This window comes from Eubalaena glacialis, chromosome 13 (assembly GCF_028564815.1).
Source record: "Eubalaena glacialis isolate mEubGla1 chromosome 13, mEubGla1.1.hap2.+ XY, whole genome shotgun sequence".
In the NCBI taxonomy this organism is placed as follows: domain Eukaryota; kingdom Metazoa; phylum Chordata; class Mammalia; order Artiodactyla; family Balaenidae; genus Eubalaena; species Eubalaena glacialis.
Window position 1 is genome coordinate 84,872,758 of NC_083728.1, and position 23,964 is coordinate 84,896,721.

Below are 23,964 nucleotides of genomic sequence, written 5' to 3' on the forward strand. Positions count from 1 at the left end.
CTTCGTTGCTGCACGTGGGCTTTCTCTAGTTGCGGCGAGCGGGGGCTACTCTTCGTTGTGGTGCGCGGGCTTCTCATTGAGGTGGCTTCTCTGGTTGTGCAGCACGAGCTCTAGGCTCGCGGGCTTCAGTAGCTGTGGCACGTGGGCTTCAGTAGTTGTGGCTTGCGGGCTCTAGAGCGCAGGCTCAGTAGTTGTGGTGCACATGGGCTTAGTTGCTCCGTGGCATGTGGGATCTCCCCAGACCAGGGATCGAACCCGTGTCCCCTGCATTGGCAGGTGGATTCCTAACCACTGCGCCACCAGGGAAGTCCCCTCATTGAAGTTTTGATTTGCATTTCCCAATGACCAACGATGCTGAGCATCTTTTCATGTGTTTCTTACCCATTTGTCCATCTGCTCTGGAAAAATGTGTATTCAGATCCTTTGCCTAATTTTATTTTATTTTTTTAAATTGATTAATTAATTTATTTCTGGCTGTGTTGGGTCTTCGTTGCTGCACGCGGGGCTACTCTTCATTGCGGTGCGTGGGCTTCTCATTGCAGTGGCTTTTCTTTGTTGCTGAGCACGGGCTCTAGGCACGCGGGTTTCAGTAGCTGTGGCTCGCGGACTCAGTAGTTGTGGCTCACGGGCTCTAGAGCGCAGGCTCTGTAGTTGTGGTGCACGGGCTTAGTTGCTCCGCAGCATGTGGGATCTTCCCGGACCAGGACTCGAACCCACGTCCCCTGCATTGGCAGGCGGATTCTTAACCACTGTGCCACCAGGGAAGTCCCCCTATGCCTAATTTAAATTGAGGTATTTATCTTTTTATTGTTGAGTTGAAAGAGTTCCTTATATATTCTGGATACTAGACCCTTAGCAGGTAAATGATTTGCAAACATTTTTTCTCACCTTTGGTGGATATCCTTTGAGGCAAAAAAAGGCCTAAATTTTGATAAAATTCAATTGATCTATTTTTTTCCCCTTTGGTTACTTGTGCTTTAGATTCTTATCTCAGTGGCTGATTCCAGGGCTGAGGCAGGAAAAATACAAAATGAGTTTGGAGCATACTGTAGAAAGTATGGAAGCGCTCAAAAAACAAAAGGATGAGGGCACATCAAAGGGACAGGGGATGGAACTTCCCCGGCGGTTAAATGGTTAAGACTCCACCTTCCAATGCAGGGGGCATGGGTTCGATCCCTGGTCAGGGAACTAAGATCCCACATGCTGCGAGGTGTGGCCAAAAAAAACCAAACCAAACCAAAACAAAACAAAAAGGGACAGGGGAGCCAACTGAAGGCACTCCCAATGGTCAGGGCTAGGACAACTTGAACAACAAAGTAAATAACAATCGTATTGGATAATAACCCAACGTATGGAATAAATATCTATGAGTCCATAGCGAAATAAATACATAGATAAATAAATGGGGGAGAAGAAACAACTCTCTCTTACAGAACAATTCCAGTTAATAAATGAAGACAGAATGAGAGAACTAGAAAACCACTACTAGAATATCATAGTAATAATTACAGCAGGCAAGCTCCGTGGACAGATGCAAAAATCAGTGGTGAAAGTTTAAGGAGAAATGGGACATTTGCATAATCTCAAAGTATATCCTCCAAAATAGTTACGATTAGAAACGGAAAAAAAGAGTAATTTGACAGTGGAGAATCCCAGTGAGACAGGCTGGGACCTGGGACCCTTTGCTGCAGTGCTGCAATGTTTGCACCTGGACACACCTCTCCTTGAGCAACAAAATACAAAGAAACTGTATGGGACTAAAAACAACTGCGTGCATGTGCAGTTGGGGCAAATTCTGGACCCCAAAGATACAAAGAGACCAAAAAAACCCAACCGCCACTTTTGAAAAGGCTGGAGCAAAAACAGGGTGTCTGGAGCAAAAGCAGGGTACTGCATGCACATGGCCCCTGCACACAACATCACCTAAGGGGTGGGCAAAACTCCTAAGCCAACCCTCCGGCCCGACCCCTGGACACACCCCTATTCTTACCCCATATAAGAAACAAGCTTGCCCCCCTCAGGGAGTGAGCAACCAAGGGAACCTGTTGTTTGTTCTCACTGCCCCCTGCTGCAGCAGGGGCCCCAGTAAAGCCTTGCCCAAATTTCTTGTCTGGCCTCTAGTCAATTTCTATTGATTGGGGAAGGCCAAGAACCCTGGTCGGTAACACGAGCACACATCACAACCAAGCGATCAAGGTTAAGCATCATCAGTAATAACCCAGATTGACTGAAATCAGGTACCCCCGATATGGTGCACCGAGAGGGCACATCACCTCGGGGCTCCATCTAATCGTGAGAAAACACCAGACAAACCAAACTGGGGGACATTGTGCAAGATAGCTGTTCCATGCTCTTCAAATGTGTCAAGGTCGTGAAAGACCAGGAAAGTCCGCTAAACTACAGACCGGATGATGAATCCATGCCCTGTGGGATCCGGATGGGATCCCGGACCAGAAAAGGGATATTTAGAGGAAAAACTGGTGAAATCCAAATAAGGTCTGTACTTGAGTCCACAGTACCCTACCAGTGTCAGTGTTCTAATTTGGATCATTGTCCTGTGGTTGGACAAGAGGTTTACTCGAGAGGAAGCTGGTGAAGGGTGTGTGGGAATTCTATCCACAGTTCTTCTGTATGGCTGACATTATCTCAACACTTAAAAGTTAGGAAAGTCAGGGCTTCCCTGGTGGCGCAGTGGTTGAGAGTCTGCCTGCCAATGCAGGGGACACGGGTTCGAGCCCTGGTCTGGGAGGATCCCACATGCCGCGGAGCGGCTGGGCCGGTGCTCTGCAACAAGAGGGGCCGCGGTAGTGAGAGGTCCGCGCACCGCGATGAAGAGTAGCCCCCGCTCGCCGCAACTAGAGAAAGCCCTCGCACAGAAACGAAGACCCAACACAGCTAAAAATAAATAAATTTATTAAAAAAAAAAAAAGTTAGGAAAGTCAAGGGGACTTCCCTGGTGGGCCAGCGGTTACGACTCTGCGCTTCCACTGCACGGGGCCCGAGTTCGATTCCCGCTTGGGGAAATAAGGTCCTGCATGTTGCGTGGTGCAGCCAAAAAAAAAAAAAAAAAAAAATTGACCTGGGGTGGTGTCGAGACACCCTCTGTCCAGAGCGGCAGGCTCCCGCCCCCTGCCACCCATACCCCAGACCCGGCCCTCGGGGGAGCAAGCTTGCTGCCTCTAAACTGGACTGTCCAGGGGCCCACCAAGCTGGGGGTGAGGGCTCCCAGGGGCCTGCAGATGCAGAAAGGGCAACTTCCCTGCTAGGCTGGGAGAGTGAAGGAAACCACCAGGCATAGCCCGTAACCTAAGGGCTTCTCACGGTCTCATTTAGACCCCACGCTGCACGAGACCAGTTTTATTTTCTCCATTTCACAGATGAAGAAACTGAGGCTCAGGGAAGCGGAGAAATGGGCCTGGCCCACAGCCCGAGGGTGGCGGGCTGGGCTGGACCCCTGAGCTCTTCCCAGGCTGATGCTGTCAGAGACACCCCCCAAGGGGTACAGCTCTGAAGGGCTCAAGGCTGCCCTCCAGGTCTTTGACTTTGCACACACCTCCCTGAGTCCCCACCCCTGGGCTTCCTGCCACCCAGGCTTTGAGCCCCTGTGAGCGGGACTCTCTGTGGCAGGCTGTCGTCACCACTTCACCCCTGGCGGACGGCCGCCCTCATCCTCCTTCAGGTGTCCTCCTTTCATCTCGCACCTCCTGGATGCCAAGCCCTGGACAGATAAGGACTCAGGAAGCTCCTTCCATGAGATTCAAGCCCTCCTTCTCCATCTGGCCTCAGGTCGCATGCACCCTCAGCCCCGAGGCTGTAAGGGCCAGAGACACCAGGCCCCTCGCCCTCCCCTTGACAGTCCCTGCCTGCCCACACTTCCTTCCTCCCTGCCCCCGCCCCCAGCAACCTCTCCTTCATGGCAGCTAACACAGGGTTACGTCGACTGCTGGCCTGGGAGCCATGAACGGGTGGGGGGGTCTCTCTCTTCTCCGACCACGAGCCCCCAGCGTGGAGTTTCCACCGAAGGTTAAACTGGTCCCGGAAACGCTTTACCTCGGGGAGGGTGACCCACTTAGTGTCATCGCCTGGTGGGTGACTGGGCTAACACGGTGCCTTGGGTAAAATGGAAAAAAAACCCCAGTAAGTCACAGCGGTGTTTGGTAAGTCTCAGAGGAAAGGATCTTTGCAGAAGCTCTCTGAATTTCAGAATACTGGGCTGATGAGTTCTGGAAAGATAGAGACCATTGATATTTGAGGCAGCAGGAACCTAAGAATTGGCTGCTGTTTCAATCTATCCCAGATCTGCCCCGGATGGACACTGTGTTGACTGCTCTCCATCTGTCCCCACCTCCAGACCCACCGTGCACCCCCCTCTCCATCCTGGCTGTGCCCCAGGAGCTGACCTCTATGGCCTCCAATAGGCTCCCTTGCCTTGGCTTCTGCTTGTGTCCAGCCAATGGGAGGGGCTGGCAAGAGCAGCGGGGGGTGGGAGGGTAGTAGAGACCCTCATAGGTTTCCTTTGCCCTGTCCACACCTACGCACACAGCCCCTCCTTAAACTCTTATTCCCCCTCGCACGGTCCCACTGCTTCCTCCAGGACTCTGCTGATACAGTGCCTGAGAGAGAGCACAAAGCTTCTGGGTACATTCAGCTGTTAACCTCGAGAGCCTTGTTCAGTCTCCATGGGGGCGGGGGGGAGGACCCTCAACTGCACAGCCTGCAAAATGACCATAAAGCTTGCAAAACGTTGACCATTTGATCCATGATGTCTTGCTGCAGCAGACAGGATTAGCTCACTGAAGTCTTAAGTGCTCTCATCGAACGCATCAAATTTGTGTTAGCTGATCCATCACTATTTTGTACATACTATTTTGTACTTTCCATTGTTCCTTGTGGGCCCACTTATACCTCCAACAGATTCAAATCCAGCCCCCCAGACCTCTCTGGCAACCTTGTCTGGCCTCCGCTGCTGCCCCCCATCTCTGGTTCTCTGCCTGTTCTTGCTGAGCTCCCTCTCCTCGGACATGGCAGCCACACCAGGCCCTCTGAGGCTCTCATCAGCCATTCACACCTGAGTAAGAATTAGCTGGCAGTCCACCAGGCACAGGATCAAGACACACTCCTGGCACCAGGGTGCCAGTGAGCTGAGAGAGGACGGGGGAGCCCAGGGAACCCACAGAGAGAAGCAGAAACTGCAGGGGTCCTGGACCTCAGTCACAAGCTTTATTGTCTCGAGCACGGACTCGCCACACTTCAACAATTCCACTTTGGGGAAGGGAAGGGTGCGGGAGGACTTAGGGAGGGGGCATGGCTGAGCGCACACCGGGCAGGCGCAGATGCTCACAGGGAAAGCGCTTGCCACCTGCCAGCCCGCCCCGGGGGCTCAGCCCCTCCCGGTGTGGGCTTTTGGCTGTTAGTAGACTAATCTCCAGTGGGCAGGGCGGCTGCCTGATCTTGCTGGAAAGAGTAGAATTTGACTCTGGGTTAAGCCACTACAGCGTTGCTTCTAGACCGTTGTTAATAAAACCGCATGCAAGAGCTACCGAAAGCCAACGGGGAGAGGGGAGGGGGCCGATGGGACTAACTGGCCACCCCCAGGATGGGCTGCTTTGGGGCAGGGACGTGAACACCACCCACCTGTACCCAGGAGCACTCAGAGGCTACCTGGGCTGCTCCCAGGGCACCAACTGCATACCTGTCCTGGTGCAATTCAGGAACGCCGTGATGGGCCATCAGACGCCCCCTCTAGCCCCTAGTGGGAGAGGCCCCTATGAGCACTCTCCCTGAGCTGGGGGAGGAGGGGCAGGCCCTCCATGGAGACGCTGCAGGGTACAAGGCAGTCACCCGTGGGCCCTCCAGCTCTAAAAGTGGGGGCTTTGGGCAGACGCTGTCTTTTCCCACCACGCATGAGGCTGGAGTAACTTGGCAGGGCTTGAGAGGAAGCGGGGGAGGCGGGGAGATTTTTCTTGTCCCAATCATCCTCGGGCTCCTTTCTTGGCTACAGAAGACAGGGCTTAAAAAGCCCAAGGCAGATGCCTTGTACCACTGAAAGGGGGCTGTTGGGATGTGTGGTCCTGTGCGTGTGTGGCCACGCCCCCCTGAAGGCTCACCCATGTGTACCCGGCTGTGTATGTGCACGGTGAGGTCGCAGGAGCATTTGCAATGTGTGCGGTCACGGCCCTGCCAGGCCTGGGGCTTGGTCCTGGAACCCGAGGGTGAGCGTCCACATGGTCTGAGTGTGGCTGACTGCAAAAGTCCCACCTACACGGCACGTGTGCACGCGTGACCCCTCTGAGTGTGTGTGTGCCAAGGGTCAGTGGGTGTATATGTCGGGGTCTGCATGGGTGAATCTGCGGGTGGCAGGCCCGGTTTCGGAACACCAAGTCAACCCAGGGGACAGCATATCACTGACCAGTCAAAACATACCCAGAGCCCTAGTCCTGGGCCCCCCTGGGGCCGCCCTGCCCCAGCTCCAAGCCAGGTCACTGGGGGTAGGGGGTGCAGGAAGGAGAGGGGCTTCCAGACTTTCCTAATACTGTGGCTCCTGGCCTTGGTGACTACCCTCCGGCCAGCAGCTCAGAGCTGTGTGTGTGTTGGGGTCCGGGTGGGAACGAAGGGCCTCGCCTCCCAGCACTTTGAACGTGGGGCCTCACTGGGCAGACAGGCTGAAGGGAACTTGTACCACTGCATGAAAGAGGCTCAGTATGCGGGGACAAGAAGCCCGGGGGACTGCCTTGGCCTGGAAGCAGAAAAGGGGGTCCCCCACCTGGCTCCTAAGGGCTGGACTTCCCTCCTTGGTGCCTGAAGGAGAAGCTGGAGCCCTCCTCTGGCCCCTTCCCGGGACAATGGCTCTGGGCTCCGAGAGGGACCCAGGAGAAGAAGGGGAAGAAAGGGAGGGCAGGGACGTGCCCAGAGGGCCAAGAGGGTCCTCAGGGCAGCTCCTTCTGGGGAAGGGCCCTGGCCGGATCACCTCGGCCTCCCCAAACCAACTCCAGAAACTGCCGGGGTGTCCAGGGCGTCCAGGGCGTCCAGGCTGAAGGTCCTGGGGGCCAGGCCGGGGCTGTACCGCCTTCTGTGGAAGGTCGTGCTTGAGGAAGCCTCCTGGTCCGGCAGGGGGGTCGGGGTGGGGGATTGTCCGCGGCGGTGGGTACGTTATTGTTACACTGTTCTCTTCTCCAAAGCGACAGTCCTGGCCCCTGCCTGGAGGTGGCGCTGCTGGGGCAGGCTGGAGGGGCTCTGGTGTGGACCGGGCAGCTCCACAGTGTCCCTCAGGGTCAGTGCTTGTCCTGGAGAGAGAATGGGCTTGGTCAGCAAGTGTCTCAGTGGGCATAGGGACAAGCGGCAGAGGGGGTGGGGTGGGGCTGGGGGAGGAGACCCACCTGGGCCATGTAAAGGGTACAGCATGTGCAAAGGCCCTGAGGAAGGAGCAGTCTCTTTGCTGTGTGTTTGGGGCATGGTGAGACAGGAGGCAGGGTGGGAGCAGTTTATGAGAATTGAGGGGAAGAGGCGAGAGCAGGTGGGTTTTACAGACAGCTCTGAGGGCCTGCACGGAGGCTGGATCCGAGGAAAGGAAAACTGGTGCTGAGACCCCAAGCCTCAGTTTTCACATCTGTAAACTAGGATGACCCCCATGTGCCTTGCAGGACAAAGCCGCACAAGGTCTGGACATCAACTCCCAGGGTGCCTGGTACAGGCAGCTCCTCTGCAGACACAACCCCACCACGTCCCACTACAGCTCCGTGCCTCCACCCTGCTCTCAGGTCCTGTGCAGGGTCCCCTCCTCCCCGCACCCATCTCTCTCTCTGCTTCTCACCCACAGGGCCAGGCCCTCGGCAGATGCTGTGGCCAGGGTTCTCCTGTCTCTACATGAGCGCCTGCGGCCGTGGTCCCACTGGCCAAGTTCGAAGGACAAGCCTTCCTTCCTGTGCTCCAGCCTCACTGGCCCAAAGGTCACACAGCGAGCCAGGGACAGAGCCTAATCGGGCTAGCACCTGGGCCCCAGGTGGGCTCTCTAACACTGTGGGTGAATGCCAGTGGCTAACTGTGGGGTGGAGGCCACCAGGAACCCGCTTAAAACACAACACAGCAAAGACATTCCCAGCAAGGGAGTCAGGCCCATGAAGTTTTAGGAAACAAATTTTCCACCCACAATTTTATAAAACATAGACTTTACAAAGACTGCTTAAGGAAGAGAGAAAATATTCAGTGAAAAAAACCAAGAGGTGAAATTGAATATAGAGCACACTACCTACTCCATTAAAATAATTTAGGGAATTCCCTGGCAGTCCAGTTGTTAGGACTCCATGCTTCCACTGCAGGGGGCCCAGGTTTGATCCCTGGTGGAGGAACTAAGATCCCACAAGCTGCGCGGCATGTCCAAAAAAATAATAATAATACAATATCATACAGTACAATAATTTATGTGTTACTTTGCAACCATCACAGTAAAGACCGGCTCAGGCAAGATTCATGAATGGATGATGAATCCAGGGGACATTTGGGTGAGGAGCAGAGGATTCACAAGGTCTTCCAGGGTCTCCGCTGAATGCTCGTTAGGAAAGAACCAGCAACTATACAGCGGAGGAGTCAGACAACACCTTGACCAGGTGATCAAGATTCACATCAGGAATGAAGGGCAGATGGACATCACACACCACAGTCGTGATGCCCGGAGAAGAACGTGGCACTGACTGTGTATTCCAGCCTCAATTGTAGAACCTGGCTCTAATCAGCAGGAGCCATCAGACAAACCCCAAAGGAGGAATCTTCTATTAAAAAAGGAGGGAGGACTGTATTTCAAAAATGTCAATGTCGGGACTTCCCTGGTGGCGCAGTGGTTAAGATACCGCCTGCCAATGCAGGAGACACAGGTTTGAGCCCTGGTCTGGGAAGATCCCACATGCCGCGGAACAACTAAACCTGTGCCCCACAACTACTGAGCCTGCGCTCTAGAGCCCACGAGCCACAACTACTGAGCCCACGAGCCACAACTACTGAGCCCGCGTGCCTCGAGCCCGTGCTCCGCCAACAAGAGAAGCCACTGCAATGAGAAGCCTGAGCACTGCAACGAAGAGTAGCCCCCGCTCGCCGCAACTAGAGAGAGCTTGCGTGCAGCAATGAAGACCCAACGCAGCCAATAAATAAATAAATAAACAAACAAATAAATAAATAATCAATGTCATAAAAATCAAAGTGAAGCTGAGGAAATGTTCTAGATTCAAGCAGACTAAAGAGACATAACAAGTAAATGCAATGAGCTGACTCAACCTTAGACTGGATCCTGTACTGAGGGGGAAAGAGCTTTGAAGACACTCCCGGGTCAAGTGAAGAAATTGGGTATGGAGCGTGATTGGATATAAATCTCACATCAGCATTACATTTGCTGAGATTTTTTTTTTTTAATTTTTAAAAAGTATTTATTTATTTGGTTGCGCAGGGTCTTCGTTGCGGCAGGCGGGCTCCTTAGTTGTGGCTTGCGGGCTCCTTAGTTGTAGCTCTCGGATCCTTAGTTGTGGCATGTGGGCTCCTTTTAGTTGTGGCAGGCGGGCTCCTTAGTTGCGGCTCACCAGCTCCTTAGTTGTAGCATGCAAACTCTTAGTTGTGGCATGCATGTGGGATCTAGTTCCCTGGCCAGGGATCAAACCCAGGCCCCCTGCATTGGGAGTGTGGAGTCTTAACCGCTGCGCCACCAGGGAAGTCCCTGAGATTGTTAACTGTACTGTGTTTATGTAAAATCAAGCCCTTTTTCTCAGGGAATACGGACTGAAGTATTAAGGACCATGACACATGCAATTATACTCAAATGGTTCAGAAAAATATTCCACACATATAACACACACATCTACACATAGAGAACAAAAGATAAAGCAAATGGGGCAAAAGATTAACAACATGTTATGCTGGGGAAAAGGAGAGCTGATGCGCTAGGTGCTATTTTTATTCTTGCCACTTTTTTGTCAGCTTGAAATTATTTCCAAATAAAAAGTTAATGTCTAAGTGTCAACTATACCTCCATAATTTTTTTTTAAAAGTTAATGTGTACACACATCTGCAGACATATACATACACACATAACAATTCTCGTTATTTGCAGGAGTTCTGTTCTACAGAATCACACAGATGCTGAATCAGCAAATACTGAACCATCGCTCCCAGTGGAAATACAAAGTTCCTGCGAACCTCTGGTCTGACATTTTCATTGATTGATCAATATGTAACCATGTTTCATGTGTGCTTCTGTTTAAAGACACCTCACTGAATATATATTGTTGATTCATTAATAATGAACTCAAGGCCAGCAGCACCATAACTCATGGCTGAACGAAGCTTCTCTAAAGTACTTTCTGGAAGGCACATTGCAGCCTTCTTGCACTTAGGAACACTAGACAGATCTTCAGCAAGACTATTGGGGACCATTTTAAACGGCGGAAATCACCAAGAAAAAAGCATGAAAATGTGAAAAACATGTCACTAAATAGACCGTGAAAAGGACACTTGTTTGCAGAATGGGCTAAACAAGAAGGCAGCACGGTGTTCTGTATGAGCTCAGCTGGGAACATGCATGTCCGGTGATTAAATTTTTTCTCCACTCTGCACGGGTGTCCAGGAATGACCAGGAAAGTGCTATGAGTATTGATTTTGGGGTTACAGATAAACGTTACCAAGTAGGTAAGTCTGCAAATACGGACTAGTGAGGATTGACTGTATATGCATACACATACACACACGTACGTGCTTAGCAAAGATCAGGAAGGATATCACTTAAAAATGTTAACCTTGGTCATCTCTGGGTAGAAGGGCTACTGGTCTAAGTATTTTTTTTTTTGGCTTCACTGCGTGTCTTGTGGGATCTCAGTTCCCCAAGCAGGGATTGAACCCAGGCCCATGGCAGTGAAAGTATGGAGTCCTAACCACTGGACTGCCAGGGAATTCCCAGTATTTTCTTCTTTATATATTTTTAATTTTTTTCCCCAAAAGTTGCCCAGTAGGCATGTATTACTTTATAATAAAAGGTTTTCTTTTTTTTTTGAAAGAGAAACAAGGTTAAAAGAGCAGGATGGTAATTGAATCAAGTTTGACTACATTGGCCCCACTCTGTGAGCAACCCTATTGTAAAGCCTCTTGCACGATGTATCTTTGTATTTTTGGTGGCTTTTCAAAGTTTCTTCTCCAGAGAAGTCGGCCTGTACAGGAGGGCCGTGGGAGTGGCAGAGCATCTCCCCGGGGCCAGGGTGCCCCTTACCTCTTGTTTTTGGGCCTTGTCTTGCTGGTGGATGCCATTTGCAGAACCGGAATTGCCGGTGGCCTGTAAGAGTCGAGGGCAAGATGCTGAGCGAGGTTCACCAGGCAGCATTTCCTGGTTTGTCCACTAGATGGCGAGGTCTTCCCAACAGGACCATCTCAGGATCCAAACTCTGAGCAGAGCCCATCAGAATAGGGGTCCCAGGACCCACCCTAGGAAACACAGGCTCTCAGGGCATCTCCGCCCTTAGTCTGAGCTCCTCAGGATAAAGCCATGTACCCCTTGGGCTGGGACTCTCAGGGCGCAGGGCGGAGTCTCTCCCCTCAGGACCTGGCTGAGACCCAGCTCACCTGGGACTTATCGGGGCAGCTCCTCATAGCCTCCACGAGCCTCTCCACCTGCTGAGCCTGGTCCAGCGCGTCCCGCAGGGCATCCTCTGTGCTCATCAGCTGGTGCTGCAGCCGCAGGAGCTCCGGTGACGAGGACGAGGACGGCTCAATGAGGGAGTAGCGCCTCTGATCCGACAGGGACTTCTCTTTGTCCTGGAAGCAGTAGGAGAGAGGAAGAGCGTGTGCACGCGTGTACGTGCTGCAGGAGGGTGGCCTCTCCTTTAGGCCGGAAACTCATCTGTCCCACCTCATCTCTGGGTCAGGCTTGAGAATCACCAGGATGCCCCTCGGGCCTCCCTCCCTCACCTAAGGGTCCTCTCTGAAGCATCTTCCTTGGCCCCCGCCCTGAATTCCCAGGCTCTGTCAGATGCTCCAAATTCTTCAGGTCCCGAAACCCAGGACCCCTCCTCCCCCTCTTTCCTTCTTGCACCCCCCCGACTCCCTCCACACTGTTTATGCGGGTCCCTCCTCTTCACCTCTAGACCTACAGCCTCATCCCCGAACCTCTCCTCAGAACCCTCCCCTGCCCCAACAGGACATGCCTTCCCTTCCCTTCCAAGTGCTCCGCAGCTGACCACGCCCACCGTGGTACCTGGAGATGCACCTGCCTTGTGGGCAGACCAGCCTCCTCACTCCCACACAAAGCTTCCCTGCACTGCCCTCCCTGGGCCGGTGCTTCCAGGGACCTTCGCTCTGCTCTGACCCTCTACCCAAACCTCCCTCCCCACCCAGACCTTCCTCACTTCAGGAGGTTTTCTAACAACCAAGCCCGTCCCTAGTTCTCTCAGGGGGGCAGCTCCGTGGCACTGAGGACAGTGCAGGGGGACATGGGAGAGGCTCTCCTAGGGGAAGGGGCAGCCAGTCACGTGTAAATTTGACCAGTTTGTGGCCCATGGAGACAGTCAGCGCGGCTCTGCCCCCTCCACGCGGCTCTGGGAAAGCCTTGGAATCAGAGCTCCCAAATCCACACCAGCCTCGGGGCCTTGGCTTCTGAGTTACGCCCAGGCTCACAGCACCACGAGGACCACGGAGGGCTCTGTAACCAATCCCCTGCTGGCCAGACCTGCCAGGACTGAAAGGCCGCAGGGCGGCTGGGCCCGGTGGTCCCCACACACACAGTTGGGTGCAGCCAGTGATACCCTTCTCCCTTAACCCTGTAGGCCCAGGGCTGCTTCCATGGCTGCAGGCCCCTCTTCTCCTTCCATCTCCTCCAGCGTGGCTGAGCCTGTGTGGCTGGGTGGGAGGGCAGCGAGGGGCTTTGGAGCAGCTTCCCCTGACAGCAGTCCTGTCCTCCCAGACCCTATCTTGTCAACGCTCTGGAGTTGACCAGGCCCAGGAACCGGCCACAGGCTCGTCCTGAATGCTGACCACAGGGGGATGGAGTGGGATGGTTCTGTCCTGTGCTACCAGCATCACTCGCCTACCCCACCCCCACCTCTGGAGACTGCTCAGTCAGGCCCCCGTTCCCCTCTCCTTCCTGAGATGGATGCATGAATCGCCACTGTCAGACCCTGAACAAGGAGCTGGTTTCTGGTTGATTACTTCTCTGGATGGTGAGCTCACCACCGGCCGGTAGCCCATCCCACCTCTGGATTGGTGAGATTCTTAGGAAGTCTTCCTCTGCACTGCATCACCCAGACGGACACACCGCCGGCCACAGTATCTACAAAAGGGGCCGCCCACGGCCCCTCCACCAGGTACCTCGCTGACCCTGCCTGTGGTTCTAGGGGATTTTGAATGCTCCCTGTGACTTGGTTATCCCTGGGGTGGCTCCAGGAGGTCACCAGTCTCCATGGCTGACAGCAGAGAGCCCCAGCCCCTCCCTGGTGTCCGCCATCCCCAGGCCGCCCCCTTCCCCACGTACCAGCCCGGTCAGCTGTTCCCGCAGGCCCCGGATGTCATCCTTGAGTTTCTGCTCCTTGATCCGCCACTCGGCCTTGTGGACCTCGCGGCTCAGGTCCCTCTCAGGCCCCGGGGAGTGGCGATTGGCCTCCAGAAGCAACACGCGCAGTTCGTTCAGGCTCCTGGAGGGGGCGGGGGGCACACAGACACCTGCACTCAGATGGGCCCCTCCCCTCCCGCGCTCCGCAATTTGCCAAGTGCCTGGAGACTGGCCACCCTGAGGGGGGACGCTGGCTACTAAGACAGCATCTGTGCCAGGAGGGGCCAGAGAGGAAATACAAGGCCTGAAACCATCCAACCACAACCAGAGAGGGGCCAGGATTCGGGGATGGTACGGTCAAGAGGACTTAACCTTTCTTAGAATGATTTTGAAGTTTTTTTAAAAAAAGAGAATATTTGGAAGTTTGGGATTAGCAGATGCAAACTATTATATAGAGAATAGATAAACAACAAGGTCCTACTGTAGAGCACAGGGAACTATATTCAATATCCTGTGATAAACCATAATGGAAAAGAATATGAAAAAGAATGTATATGCATGTATAACTGAATCACTTGGCTGTACAGCAGAAATTAACACAACATTGTAAATCAACTATACTTCAATAAGATAAATTTAAAAAAGAGAATATAGTATTTGTTTAATTAAAAACTAAATAATAGAGAAGTAGAAATATAATGATGTACATATGAAACTTATATAATGTTACAAATCAATGTTATCTCAAATTAAAAAATAATAAAGTTAAATTAAAAAAACAAAACATTTATCCAAGAGAGCTCATGTGGCAAGACATTTTAAATGCCTGATGTCAAATAAGTTTTATTTCCTATGTCAACTCTTAATCAACTGGCAGTAGCTGCCTGGAGTACTGTGGTGAGAATGATTCTGGGCTTTGCAGAAAAAGAGTGCAGTGATCGAGTAGCAATGTCTTCCATGGGCACGGCACGGGAGAAAAGGACACACACCTTCTAAGCTCTTTCCCTTGCTTGCATCTACTATAGAGGAGGGGAAAACTCCCTCTCTAGGTGGCCATGGGTAGTTGAGAACAAAGTGGAAGTCTGCTGGCACTGACCCTTTCCCTTTCCTCCTTCTTCCTGCTAGGAATGATGGCTCCTGATGGCTGGAGCTTCAGCAGCCACCTTGCAACCACGAGGGAGAGTCTAACAGAACCCAAGAGAACAAAGGTGTTGGCACTGATATCTTGAGCCACTGAACCAAATGCCAGCTACAGCTACCTCCAGATTTCTTGTTATGTGAGGAAAATAAATCTCTACTTGTTTAATCTGCTGATCGCCCACTCCCATCCTAAGTACCACAGAAGCATGGAGGAGCTCACGGTGGCCTACATCAATCAAGAAGAGCTTCAAGGAAGAGGTGGTGGGAATCCTCAATAATTTTTAAGAGTTTCAAGGAGTCCCTGGGCCCAAGATGCTTGGGAACCACTAACCTTTCCTATAAGCTCTGCTTGGAGAACTGTGTTAAGAAGGATTCTGAGGCTTCATCGGAGCTTAGCAGTGCACAGTATGGTGATCATTGGTGATGCCAGCCATCTGTCCACCGGGTCTATCCCTGCCCCGCCTCTGGAGAAGACTGGCTAATATTAACTGGGTGGAGTGAGGGTCAGGCAGGTCTGACCACACAGCCCACGGCTGACTCACCGCTCCTTCCTGAGCAGCTCCTGGCTGATGAGGACCAGCTGGCCCGAGGCGTCATGGGTCTTCCGGGACATGGCCTCCAGCTCCACCTCCAAGCGCCGCTTCTCCTTCTGGAGGGCGTCCACCTTCTTCTCTCCCGACCTGCACTTGCTCTCCAGTGCTGAGGGCCAGCCGGCAGGGCAAGGAGGGAGAGCGTTGGGATCACCATGGGAATCTATCCCACCTGGGGGCCAAGGCCCGGGCAGGGAGCAGGTTTCCCAGGGGTCACAGGGACACACTCCACTAGGTGGGCCTCTCTCGTCCTGTAGGGCCAGGCAGCGAGGGGCCGAGAAGAGCTACTACGAAAAGCAGACCAAAGCTCCCACACAGTAGCCGGGCCCTCTGGTGTCAGGAAAGCAGTCCACCCTTCCCGAGACAGGGCCTGGGCATTTACACTGTTGCCTGGACAAGGAAAAGCTAACACTTCACCTTGGCCCCGGAGGAATGTGAGGTCAACTGACCTTTGTCGGGACCAATTATGCCACGTGAACGTGATGGGAACTGGATAGGAGTGGGGGTGGGAACCATTTCCCAGGATGGGGGCCGTCTCATGGACACCACCAATGGCATTCTGGCGGACAAGAAGCAGGGCCAGTTTGTCACCAAGTCACAAATTCCAGACCCCCCGTCTCTCCCCAGTCTCCCCTCTGGCCTCATTCTCCCTGTGCCTTGCTTTTTGCTGTGGCCAAAGTCCTTCCCCCTGATTCTGAAATCCTGGTATTTCTTCTAGGGGCTGGTGCACAAATACTGTATCAAAAGGTAGAGAGACTGAAACCCAAGGGTCTTCAAGCCCAGAAAGTGAGAACTCGTGATGCAATGTCAGAACACAGAGAACACAGACCTGGCTCTGAGGAGAGAAGCTGGCTGGGGTCCCCAATTATATTATGGCCCGAGTGTGGGCTACAGCTCCCCATTCACTGCTGTCCAGGTGGAAGCCCAGTGCATGTGAACGGGGCCAGGCCGCCTTCTCCTCAAGGCAGAGTGGGGGAGGGCACCCTGACGCAGTACCACCCACCCCCTGCTGGACTGGCACACGGTCCAAGGAAAGCTCCCCGCATCTGCCTTGAAGGAGGGAGACTTACCACTTACTTGGGCCCTGAGCATCTCGGTCTGGGATGTTAAGGCTGTCACCTCTTTGTCCCTCTTGTTCAGCTTGTCCTGCAGGCCTGGGGTGAAGGGAGAGATGAGGGGCCATCAATACTCCAGGGCCAACACTGCGGTCCAGTGGGTGAGGGGGTGGTCCTTCCATCAAAACCCTAAAATGCGGTCACATTTGGCCTCAAGAGTCCAAGTTCTTCCTCATTCCAGTGGTCCCTCTGGGTAACCCACCCTGAAGAAGAGGCACCAATACTGTGTGGTCTTGGGCAACTTAACTCTCAGAGTCTCAGTTTCCTCAAGTGAAGAATGGGGATAGTAATGGTGCCCATGTCACTTGGCCATGTGCATTCAATACTGGACAGCCTCAGAACAGTCATGAAAAAGATTCATGGAAAGTGCTAGAAAGGTATTAACTTTCTGTAAGTTAATTTATAAATTTGACATGATACCAATAAAAATACCAGCCAGATTGTAATTTTTGTGGAACTAGATAAACTGATTCTAAAATCACTTGGAAAAAATAAGCAAGACTAGCCAAGAGAGTCTGGCAAGAAAACTTCTTCAAAGAGTTAAACACACAATTACTATATGACTTAACAATTCCGCTCCTAAGTATACATCCCAAAGAGCTGAAAACAGGTACTCAACAAGTACCTGCACATGCAGCACTATTCACAATAGCCAAAAGGTGGAAGCAACCCAAATGTCCATCGACAGGTGAATGGATAAGCAAAATGTGGTGATGCAAACGATGCAATATTACTCAGCCATAAACAGGAATGAAACACTGACATGTGCTATAGCACAGATGAATCTTGAATATATTATGCTAAGTGAAATAAACCAGACATAAAAGGCCACATAGTGTATGGTTCTTTCTATATGAAACCTCAAGAATGGGCAAATCCACAGAGACAGAAAGCAGATTAGTAGTTGTCAGCAGCTGCAGTGAGGGGAAAATAGACAGTGACTGATAATGCATATGGGCCTTCCTTTTGGAGCGATGAAAATGTTTTGGAACTAGATAGAGGAGTGGTTGCACAACACTGTGAATGTATTAACGCCCCTGAATTGTCTGCTTTAAAATGGTTAATTTTATTTTATGTTAATTTTGTCTCGATTAAAAAAAAAAAAATGGCTGAGAGAATTTTGGAAAAGCAGAGCAGGAAGACTAGCCCTGCCAGTAATTGAAATATAAACAAAGCTTCAAAACACTGTAGAAATGGCACACGAAGAGACAGACAAGTCATTGGAAAGGAATCGAAAGTCTAGAAATAGAGCCAATTACCTGATGGAATTTAAAGATGGTAAATTTGGTTAATTCAAATCAGTGGAGGCAGGAGATGAGGCTTTCAAAAATGGTACTGGCAGGGCTTCCCTGGTGGCGCAGTGGTTGAGAATCTGCCTGCCAATGCAGGGGACACGGGTTCGAGCCCTGGTCTGGGAAGATCCCATGTGCCGCAGAGCAGCTGGGCCCGCGAGCCACAATTACTGAGCCTGCGCGTCTGGAGCCTGTGCTCCGCAACAAGAGAGGCCGCAATAGTGAGAGGCCCGCGCACCGCGATGAAGAGTGGCCCCCGCTTGCCACAACTAGAGAAAGCCCTCGCACAGAAACGAAGACACAACACAGCCCAAAAAAAAAAAAAAAAAAGGTACTGGCGTAAGTGGGTACTCTTGGGAAAAAAATAAAAATGGATCCTTACCACACACCTTATAGAAGGGAGAATTCTAGATGGATCAGAGATTTAAACATAGAAAATGGAACTTAAAAGGTACTAGAGGAAACCACGGAATACATTTAAAAAATAATAAACCCAGGATCCCAGAAAGAAAAGACTGATTTTTAAAAATCTGCACGGCAACCACCACCCAAAGAAGAGTCAAAAGACAAACCACAAATGGGGCGAAAATGTTTGCAAAGTCATATATAAGTAGTTTCTAAAAATCAACAAAAAGATCAATAACCCAACAGGGGAAAAAATGGGCAAAGGATGCAAGGAGAAATGGCAATGGAGTGTCACTCACAGTAAGAGAAAGGCAAGTTGAAGCTACATCGGGTAACATCTTTTACAGTTGAGACTGGCAAAGATCAAAGAGTTTGATGAAATATTTTGTTGGTGAAGCTTGTGGGGAAACATACTTTCAACCAGAGCCGGAGGGAGTTAAAATGAGTTGAGCCTTGGGAATTCCCTGGCAGTCCAGTGGTTAGGACTCTGCGCTTTCACTGCTGAGGGCCCGGGTTGAGCCTAATGGAGGGCAAGGTAATTTCCTGCAGCAGGGTTTGTAACAGACAAAAACTGGAAACAACCCGTGATCCATCAGCTAAATACACGATGGTAGTTCCACATGATGGAATATTCTGCACCATATAAAAGAATGCAGTGACAGGGAGCAGTCTCCAAGATACATTATTAAATGGGAAAAAAGAAGTAAGGGGCCTGAAGGAGTTCCCTCGTGGTCTAGTGGTTAGGATTCCACACTTTCACTGCCGTGGCCCGGGTTCAATCCCTGGTCAGGGAACTGAGATCCCACAAGCCGCACGGCGTGGCCAAAAAAAAAAAGTAAGGGGCCCGAACAGTGTGGGAAGTGTGGCACCACCTGTGTTACCACTGTGCTTGTATGTGCATAAACCATCTCTGGAAAAGAGACATGAGTTGGCCAACATTGTGCCTTTGTGGAGGGAACTAGGGGATAGAGGATGCTTCACCATATGCCCTTTGAACAATCTGAAGTTTATACCTATTTTAAAAATAACAAAATCAAACATACAGTCAGGTTCTCAATAAACTGAGCCTCCGCCCTCCTCACCTGGTGGGTGAGTGGCTGGTGCACACAGTAGGCGGCTCTCGCCAAACGGCAGAGGATGCAAAACAAAGCGGGACCCAGCTCAGAGGCAGAACCGACCAGCCTTTCCCCATAGCCCCGCATCTCATCCGGCCCAGCGGCCACTCACCCTCCACAGTCTCCTTCATCCTCATCTTCTCCCCTGAAATGTCGTTGGACTCAATCATCTGAAAGGAGAGCCTGGTAAGGGAGACACTCGCCTCCCCCTCCCGGCCCTCAGCCCCAGCCAGCCCACCTCTCCCCAATTCAAGGAGACTTTCAGGGACTCGAGGAAGCAGGGGGCACAGATGTCCTTGGGCTGGCTTCCCTGACAAGAGGACCCCCTCTGCTCCCAGGGCCCCGGAAGGCTGTTTATGTAGCTTCCACCTCCTACCCTTTCCTTTGTGCAAACGCCTATTATATTAAACAGATGTCTCCTTCCCTGGGATGCCTACAGAGATTGATCCTGGGACTCTGTGTCCACCATCATCCAGAGGCAAGACTCCCGGCCTTGGTTTCCCATCCATTAAGCAAGAATTGACCGCCATGGGGCAGCGTGTGCAGGGCACGCACCGGGGTCGGCTCCCAGAGGGACTTCAAGAAATGCTACTTCTTTTCTCTCTAACACGTCTTTTAAAAAAAATAAATCCAGAAGCCAAAGAAGAAAAGATCAACCAAGGAAAAAAAAAAATATCTGCGTGGCAAAACATCAACAGGCTCCTTGCTGCCTTTTGGTAGAAGTTTTTGGCCCCCTGCCCAAGCTGGCTGTCCCCTGAGCCTGCAGTTTGCCAGATTCCAGCACTGCATATCAGGGCAGCACAGAGCTGAGCAGGCAGTCACCTCCATCCACCTGCCCCTCATACTCCTGCTCATACATCCCAAGCCCTGCTTTCATCTCAGTCTGTTGTGATTAACTAAGCTTCCTAGATCTTTACTTACATACACTGCAGGGAAAATGAGGCACGCACTAAAATTGCTCCAAATTCCCATACTTACTACATGAGACCAAAAATTGAGTTGTGCCTGGACTTAAACCTTTGAATCTGGGAGGCATGTGGGTCCAGACCAAGTCCCCACGTGTGTGGAAATCAAGAGATGGGCATTCCTGAGATCACCACCCACTGCTTGGCTTGAGGTCTGTGACTGAGGGGCAGCAGGCCATCCTGTGGAACCACAGCAGCCCCAAACCTCCCCTGCTAAGGAGTCCAGGTCCTGGGGTCCCAGGCCTGACCCTCCTTGCCTGAGCAGCCAATCAGGTCATGTGTACACAGCTAACCTGAGGATCTTCCTTTTCTCTCTGCCCAGCATCCTGGGAGAGCACTTGCTGGTCCCTCCCTGGGAGAAGGGGGCAGGAAGGCCGATGCAGTGGGACCTCAAGGTGTGACACGGGCAGAGCTCCTTTTACAAAAAAGGCACCCCCTGTACGTGGAACTCCTGAATACTTGTTGCTCAATCGTTAAATTCTGGTTTAAGTGTACAAAGGGAACCAGAAGCTCAGGAACCCCCATGGCTAATAAAAAGGCAACGATCTTGCTGCTAGCTGTCCTATCATATAAGATTTGACTTTGTCATCCCGGGCACCCTCTGCTGGCCCTTAGGCAGTGGGGCTGGACACAAGCTCTGCCACTGATGGACAAGAAAACCTGGGAAAGGTACTCTGCCTCGGAATCTCAGTTTGCTCATCTATGAAACGAAGCCTATATGGACCTTGAAGGAGTCCAGGTGAGACAGGGCATCATAGGGCCTGCACCAGGTGTGGTGCCCAGAGCCACTCATAAGGCCCTTCCTGCCCCCGCTGGAGCACACGCCCAGGCTACCCGGGGTCTTGGCCTCCCCAGCATGCTCAGCTGGGACTTCTAGATTTGGAGCAAAGCTGATCCCAGTGGCAGCAGCCTCTCCAGGGTCCCGCTAGCCTTCCAGAGCCCGCTCCAGGGACCACCCCACTCTTGGGAAAGCGGCTGCTGAACTGTTGCTCAGTCTCATCAGGACTAGCAGGTAGGGGGCCGCCCTCAGGTCCCCTAGGTCGGTGCTCGCATTGGAGATGGGCAGGGTTTGCCCTCCACATCTCTGCTAGCCCAGTGCCAGAGCATCTGGTACTGGTGCCTTGGGGAGGCCCAGGAGCCTGCACAGGGGGACGTGTCTGGGGACTGGGAAGAAGGCTGCTCCCTGTGCCTAGATACACATCTCTCCAGGCCTGGCCTGTGGGGACCCAGCCAGGTCAGCTCAGACCGCCTCGGGGCCCCATGGTCACCCGGGCCTGCTGCCCTTCTAACGGAAGGACCTCCTCCTCCGAGCCAGGTGCCCTCCGATCTCGCACGGCGTGCTCCTGGGGGCAACGAGGACGCTTCCCTGGACTGGAAATAAAAGGTCAGTAGACGCCTAGACCCTCCCCAACCAGGCCCTCGAGCCTGGAGCGCTGCCGTCCGTGGTCCCCGCACAGCCAGGCAGGAGGGGTGGCCGCCTACGTTGGTGTGCTGGGCCGAACACAGGGACTCGACAGCCTGGAGTCTGTTTTCAGTGGCCAGAAGCTTCTCCCGCAGCCGCTCGGCCTCCTGCTTGCTCTGGGCCTCCGAGCGCTGCAGCAGCTCGTAGTCTAGCATCTTCTGCTCGGCCAGGGAGATCTGCTCCTTGAGGAACGCAATGGCCTGCGCCTGGGCCCGGTACTCCACGTCCAGCTTCTCCAGCTCGCGCACCCGCAGCTCGGCGCCGTGGCCCTGGTCCCGGGCCTCCTGCAGCTCCAGCCGGTGCTGGCCGGCCTGCGCCTCCAGCTGGGCCCGCCAGTGTTGCTGCAGCCCGGCCAGCTCCTCCTGGGCCTCTTGCAGCTTCTGCCGCAGGCCCTCTTTCTCCTTCACGTGCATGGCCGTCTCAAGGTCGTGCTTGGCCCGCAAGTTGCCCAGCTCCAGCTGGTGCTCCATCTTGATGCCCTCCATCACGGCCTTCAGCTCCCCGATCTCCTTCTGCTGGGCACCCGGGCTCGAGTTCAGGGTGGCCTTGAGGTCCTCCAGGGACTTCTGGTGGTCCAGGGCCAGCGAGTCCAGCTTGGACTTCCAGTTGTCCATGAGCCCCATGTTCTCGCTGGTGGCCTGCTGGACCTTGGCCTTGAGGTCCGCCACCTCCTGCGCGTACTTCTCGTTGGCCGCCCGCAGCTTCTCCACCTCCGCCTGGTAGGCCCTCAGCGCCTTCTCGTACTTGTCCCTCAACATGCCGCTCTCCCTCTGGTGCTCCTTGCTGGCGGACAGCAGCCGCTCCCGCAGCCGCAGAGTCTCGGCGGCCTCGGGGTGGTCGGCGGGCGGCGGGCCGCAGTGTAGCAGGCACTGCTGCAGCTCCTCGATCTCCCCGCGCCGCAGGCTCAGCTCCTCCTCCAGCTGCAGCACCCGCGACTTCTCGGCCACCGTGGTCAGCTACCGGGAGAGAGGGAGACCGGGGTCAGCGGGCCGGCTGGAGGGCACGGGGGAAGGTCATGAGAAGGGAAGGACGCCCCGCTCCACCTGAGTGCCGCCCTGCCCACCGCAGCAGCTCCCAGGGAGGCTTCCCCTGGCTTGTGTCCCAGTGACTCGGGGACTCCCTGGTCCCCGCTGCTCTAGGCGGTTTGGGAGAAATCGGTGGCTAAAGGAAACCATCTATTTGAGGTTATGGCTTTCTTCAAGTTCATGTTATTTTTAAAGGGCAGGCACAAAAGAGGGAATTTTGCACTATCCTGCTCTAGAAAAGTTCCAGCCAGAATGAGTTGATTCACAGAGAGGCCTTTTGGAGGGGGTGGCCAAAGAAGGGTCCGGTTTAATGTTTAACGCAGGAAAAAAAAAAAAAAGAATGTTCCCAGACCCTCCGTCTGATGGAAAACTCTGAGATCAGAGGCTCCATCCGCCAAAAACCTACTTCGACCGTGTCAGTGATCACAGATTTGGGTGCAATATATTTGAAAGTTTTAAATCTTTTACAAGCTTAAGAAATTTGTTTCTGAAGGTGACCTTTTTAGTTCAATAAACCTGCTTTTGTTTTTCTAATCAGGTTGAACCCTAGAGGAAGATGCCTTGGTGTGGAGGGCTCCAGCCTGTCAACCGTGACTGGGTCGGTTTCTTCAAGCAGACTCTGTGTACATGCATATGTACTGCACACGCAGTCACCTGGCAATGGCCAGTGTGTGGACAGGGACCCGTGTGTGTCTCCAGACGCTCACGGGCACACACATGCTCACTCGTGTACTGAGGCCGACCTGCAGAAACCAATGGTCACCCACCCTACACCCACAGTCTGTGTACGGTGGTTTTCCCCAATCTCTGCTCTGTGGCTGCTTAACTCCATGGCCGGGGGAACTGCAGCTGGGCTGTCCGCTGGGCTGACCAGCTGTTTGGATGTGTGCCTGCACGGGGGCCCAGCCCCCTGGGCACGCATGGTGGGCGTGAAGGGGCTAGCAGGGTCTGGAGACTGGACTCAGAACCATGCCCTGGGAATCAGGGGGGACTTCACTCCCACGCAGAGCTTTCCCTGGCCTAGGAACCACTCACACCCCGGGGCTGACACAGAGTCTCATGCCCTGGGGACACCCCACTCCCTCAAAGGCCCACCACTGCCCCAGCCCCAGGTCCTTCAGGTTGGCCCCTCATGCCATTCTATTTAAGACCCTCCAGGCTAAAGAAACCTGGATCCACAGTCTCCCAACCTCTGCCTTCCCCAGCCTGGGGAGAAGGGAGGCATGGATAGGTTGGCCACAGAAGGGGCAGAATGTTCCCAAGAGCCCCCGATTTCTGAACATGACAAAGCATGGTCATGGCAATGCAATGTCGGGGGGGGGGGGCGGGGGGAGGCTCTCATAGA

The 23,964-nt window shown here is 53.1% G+C and overlaps 1 protein-coding gene across 6 annotated transcripts in view; it reads right to left on the reverse strand.

Annotated features, from left to right (window-relative positions):
- Window positions 1-5,206: 5,206 nt before the first annotated feature.
- The window catches only part of CLIP2 (CAP-Gly domain containing linker protein 2), a 78,042-nt gene continuing 59,284 nt past the window's right edge, over window positions 5,207-23,964 (reverse strand). For 2 of the 6 annotated variants that reach the window (XM_061210176.1, XM_061210174.1), the window contains 8 exons: window positions 21,615-22,550; window positions 19,280-19,337; window positions 16,311-16,394; window positions 15,193-15,349; window positions 13,493-13,652; window positions 11,590-11,781; window positions 11,240-11,302; window positions 5,207-7,283 (listed from right to left, as the gene is read on the reverse strand). In XM_061210176.1, the coding sequence (XP_061066159.1) occupies window positions 7,272-7,283; window positions 11,240-11,302; window positions 11,590-11,781; window positions 13,493-13,652; window positions 15,193-15,349; window positions 16,311-16,394; window positions 19,280-19,337; window positions 21,615-22,550 (1,662 nt within the window). In that variant the 3' untranslated portion in view covers window positions 5,207-7,271. Of the gene's footprint in view, window positions 7,284-11,239; window positions 11,303-11,589; window positions 11,782-13,492; window positions 13,653-15,192; window positions 15,350-15,689; window positions 15,800-16,310; window positions 16,395-19,279; window positions 19,338-21,614; window positions 22,551-23,964 lie in introns of those variants that run through there. The other 4 variants (XM_061210175.1, XR_009703570.1, XM_061210177.1 and 1 more) reach the window with 4 other exon arrangements.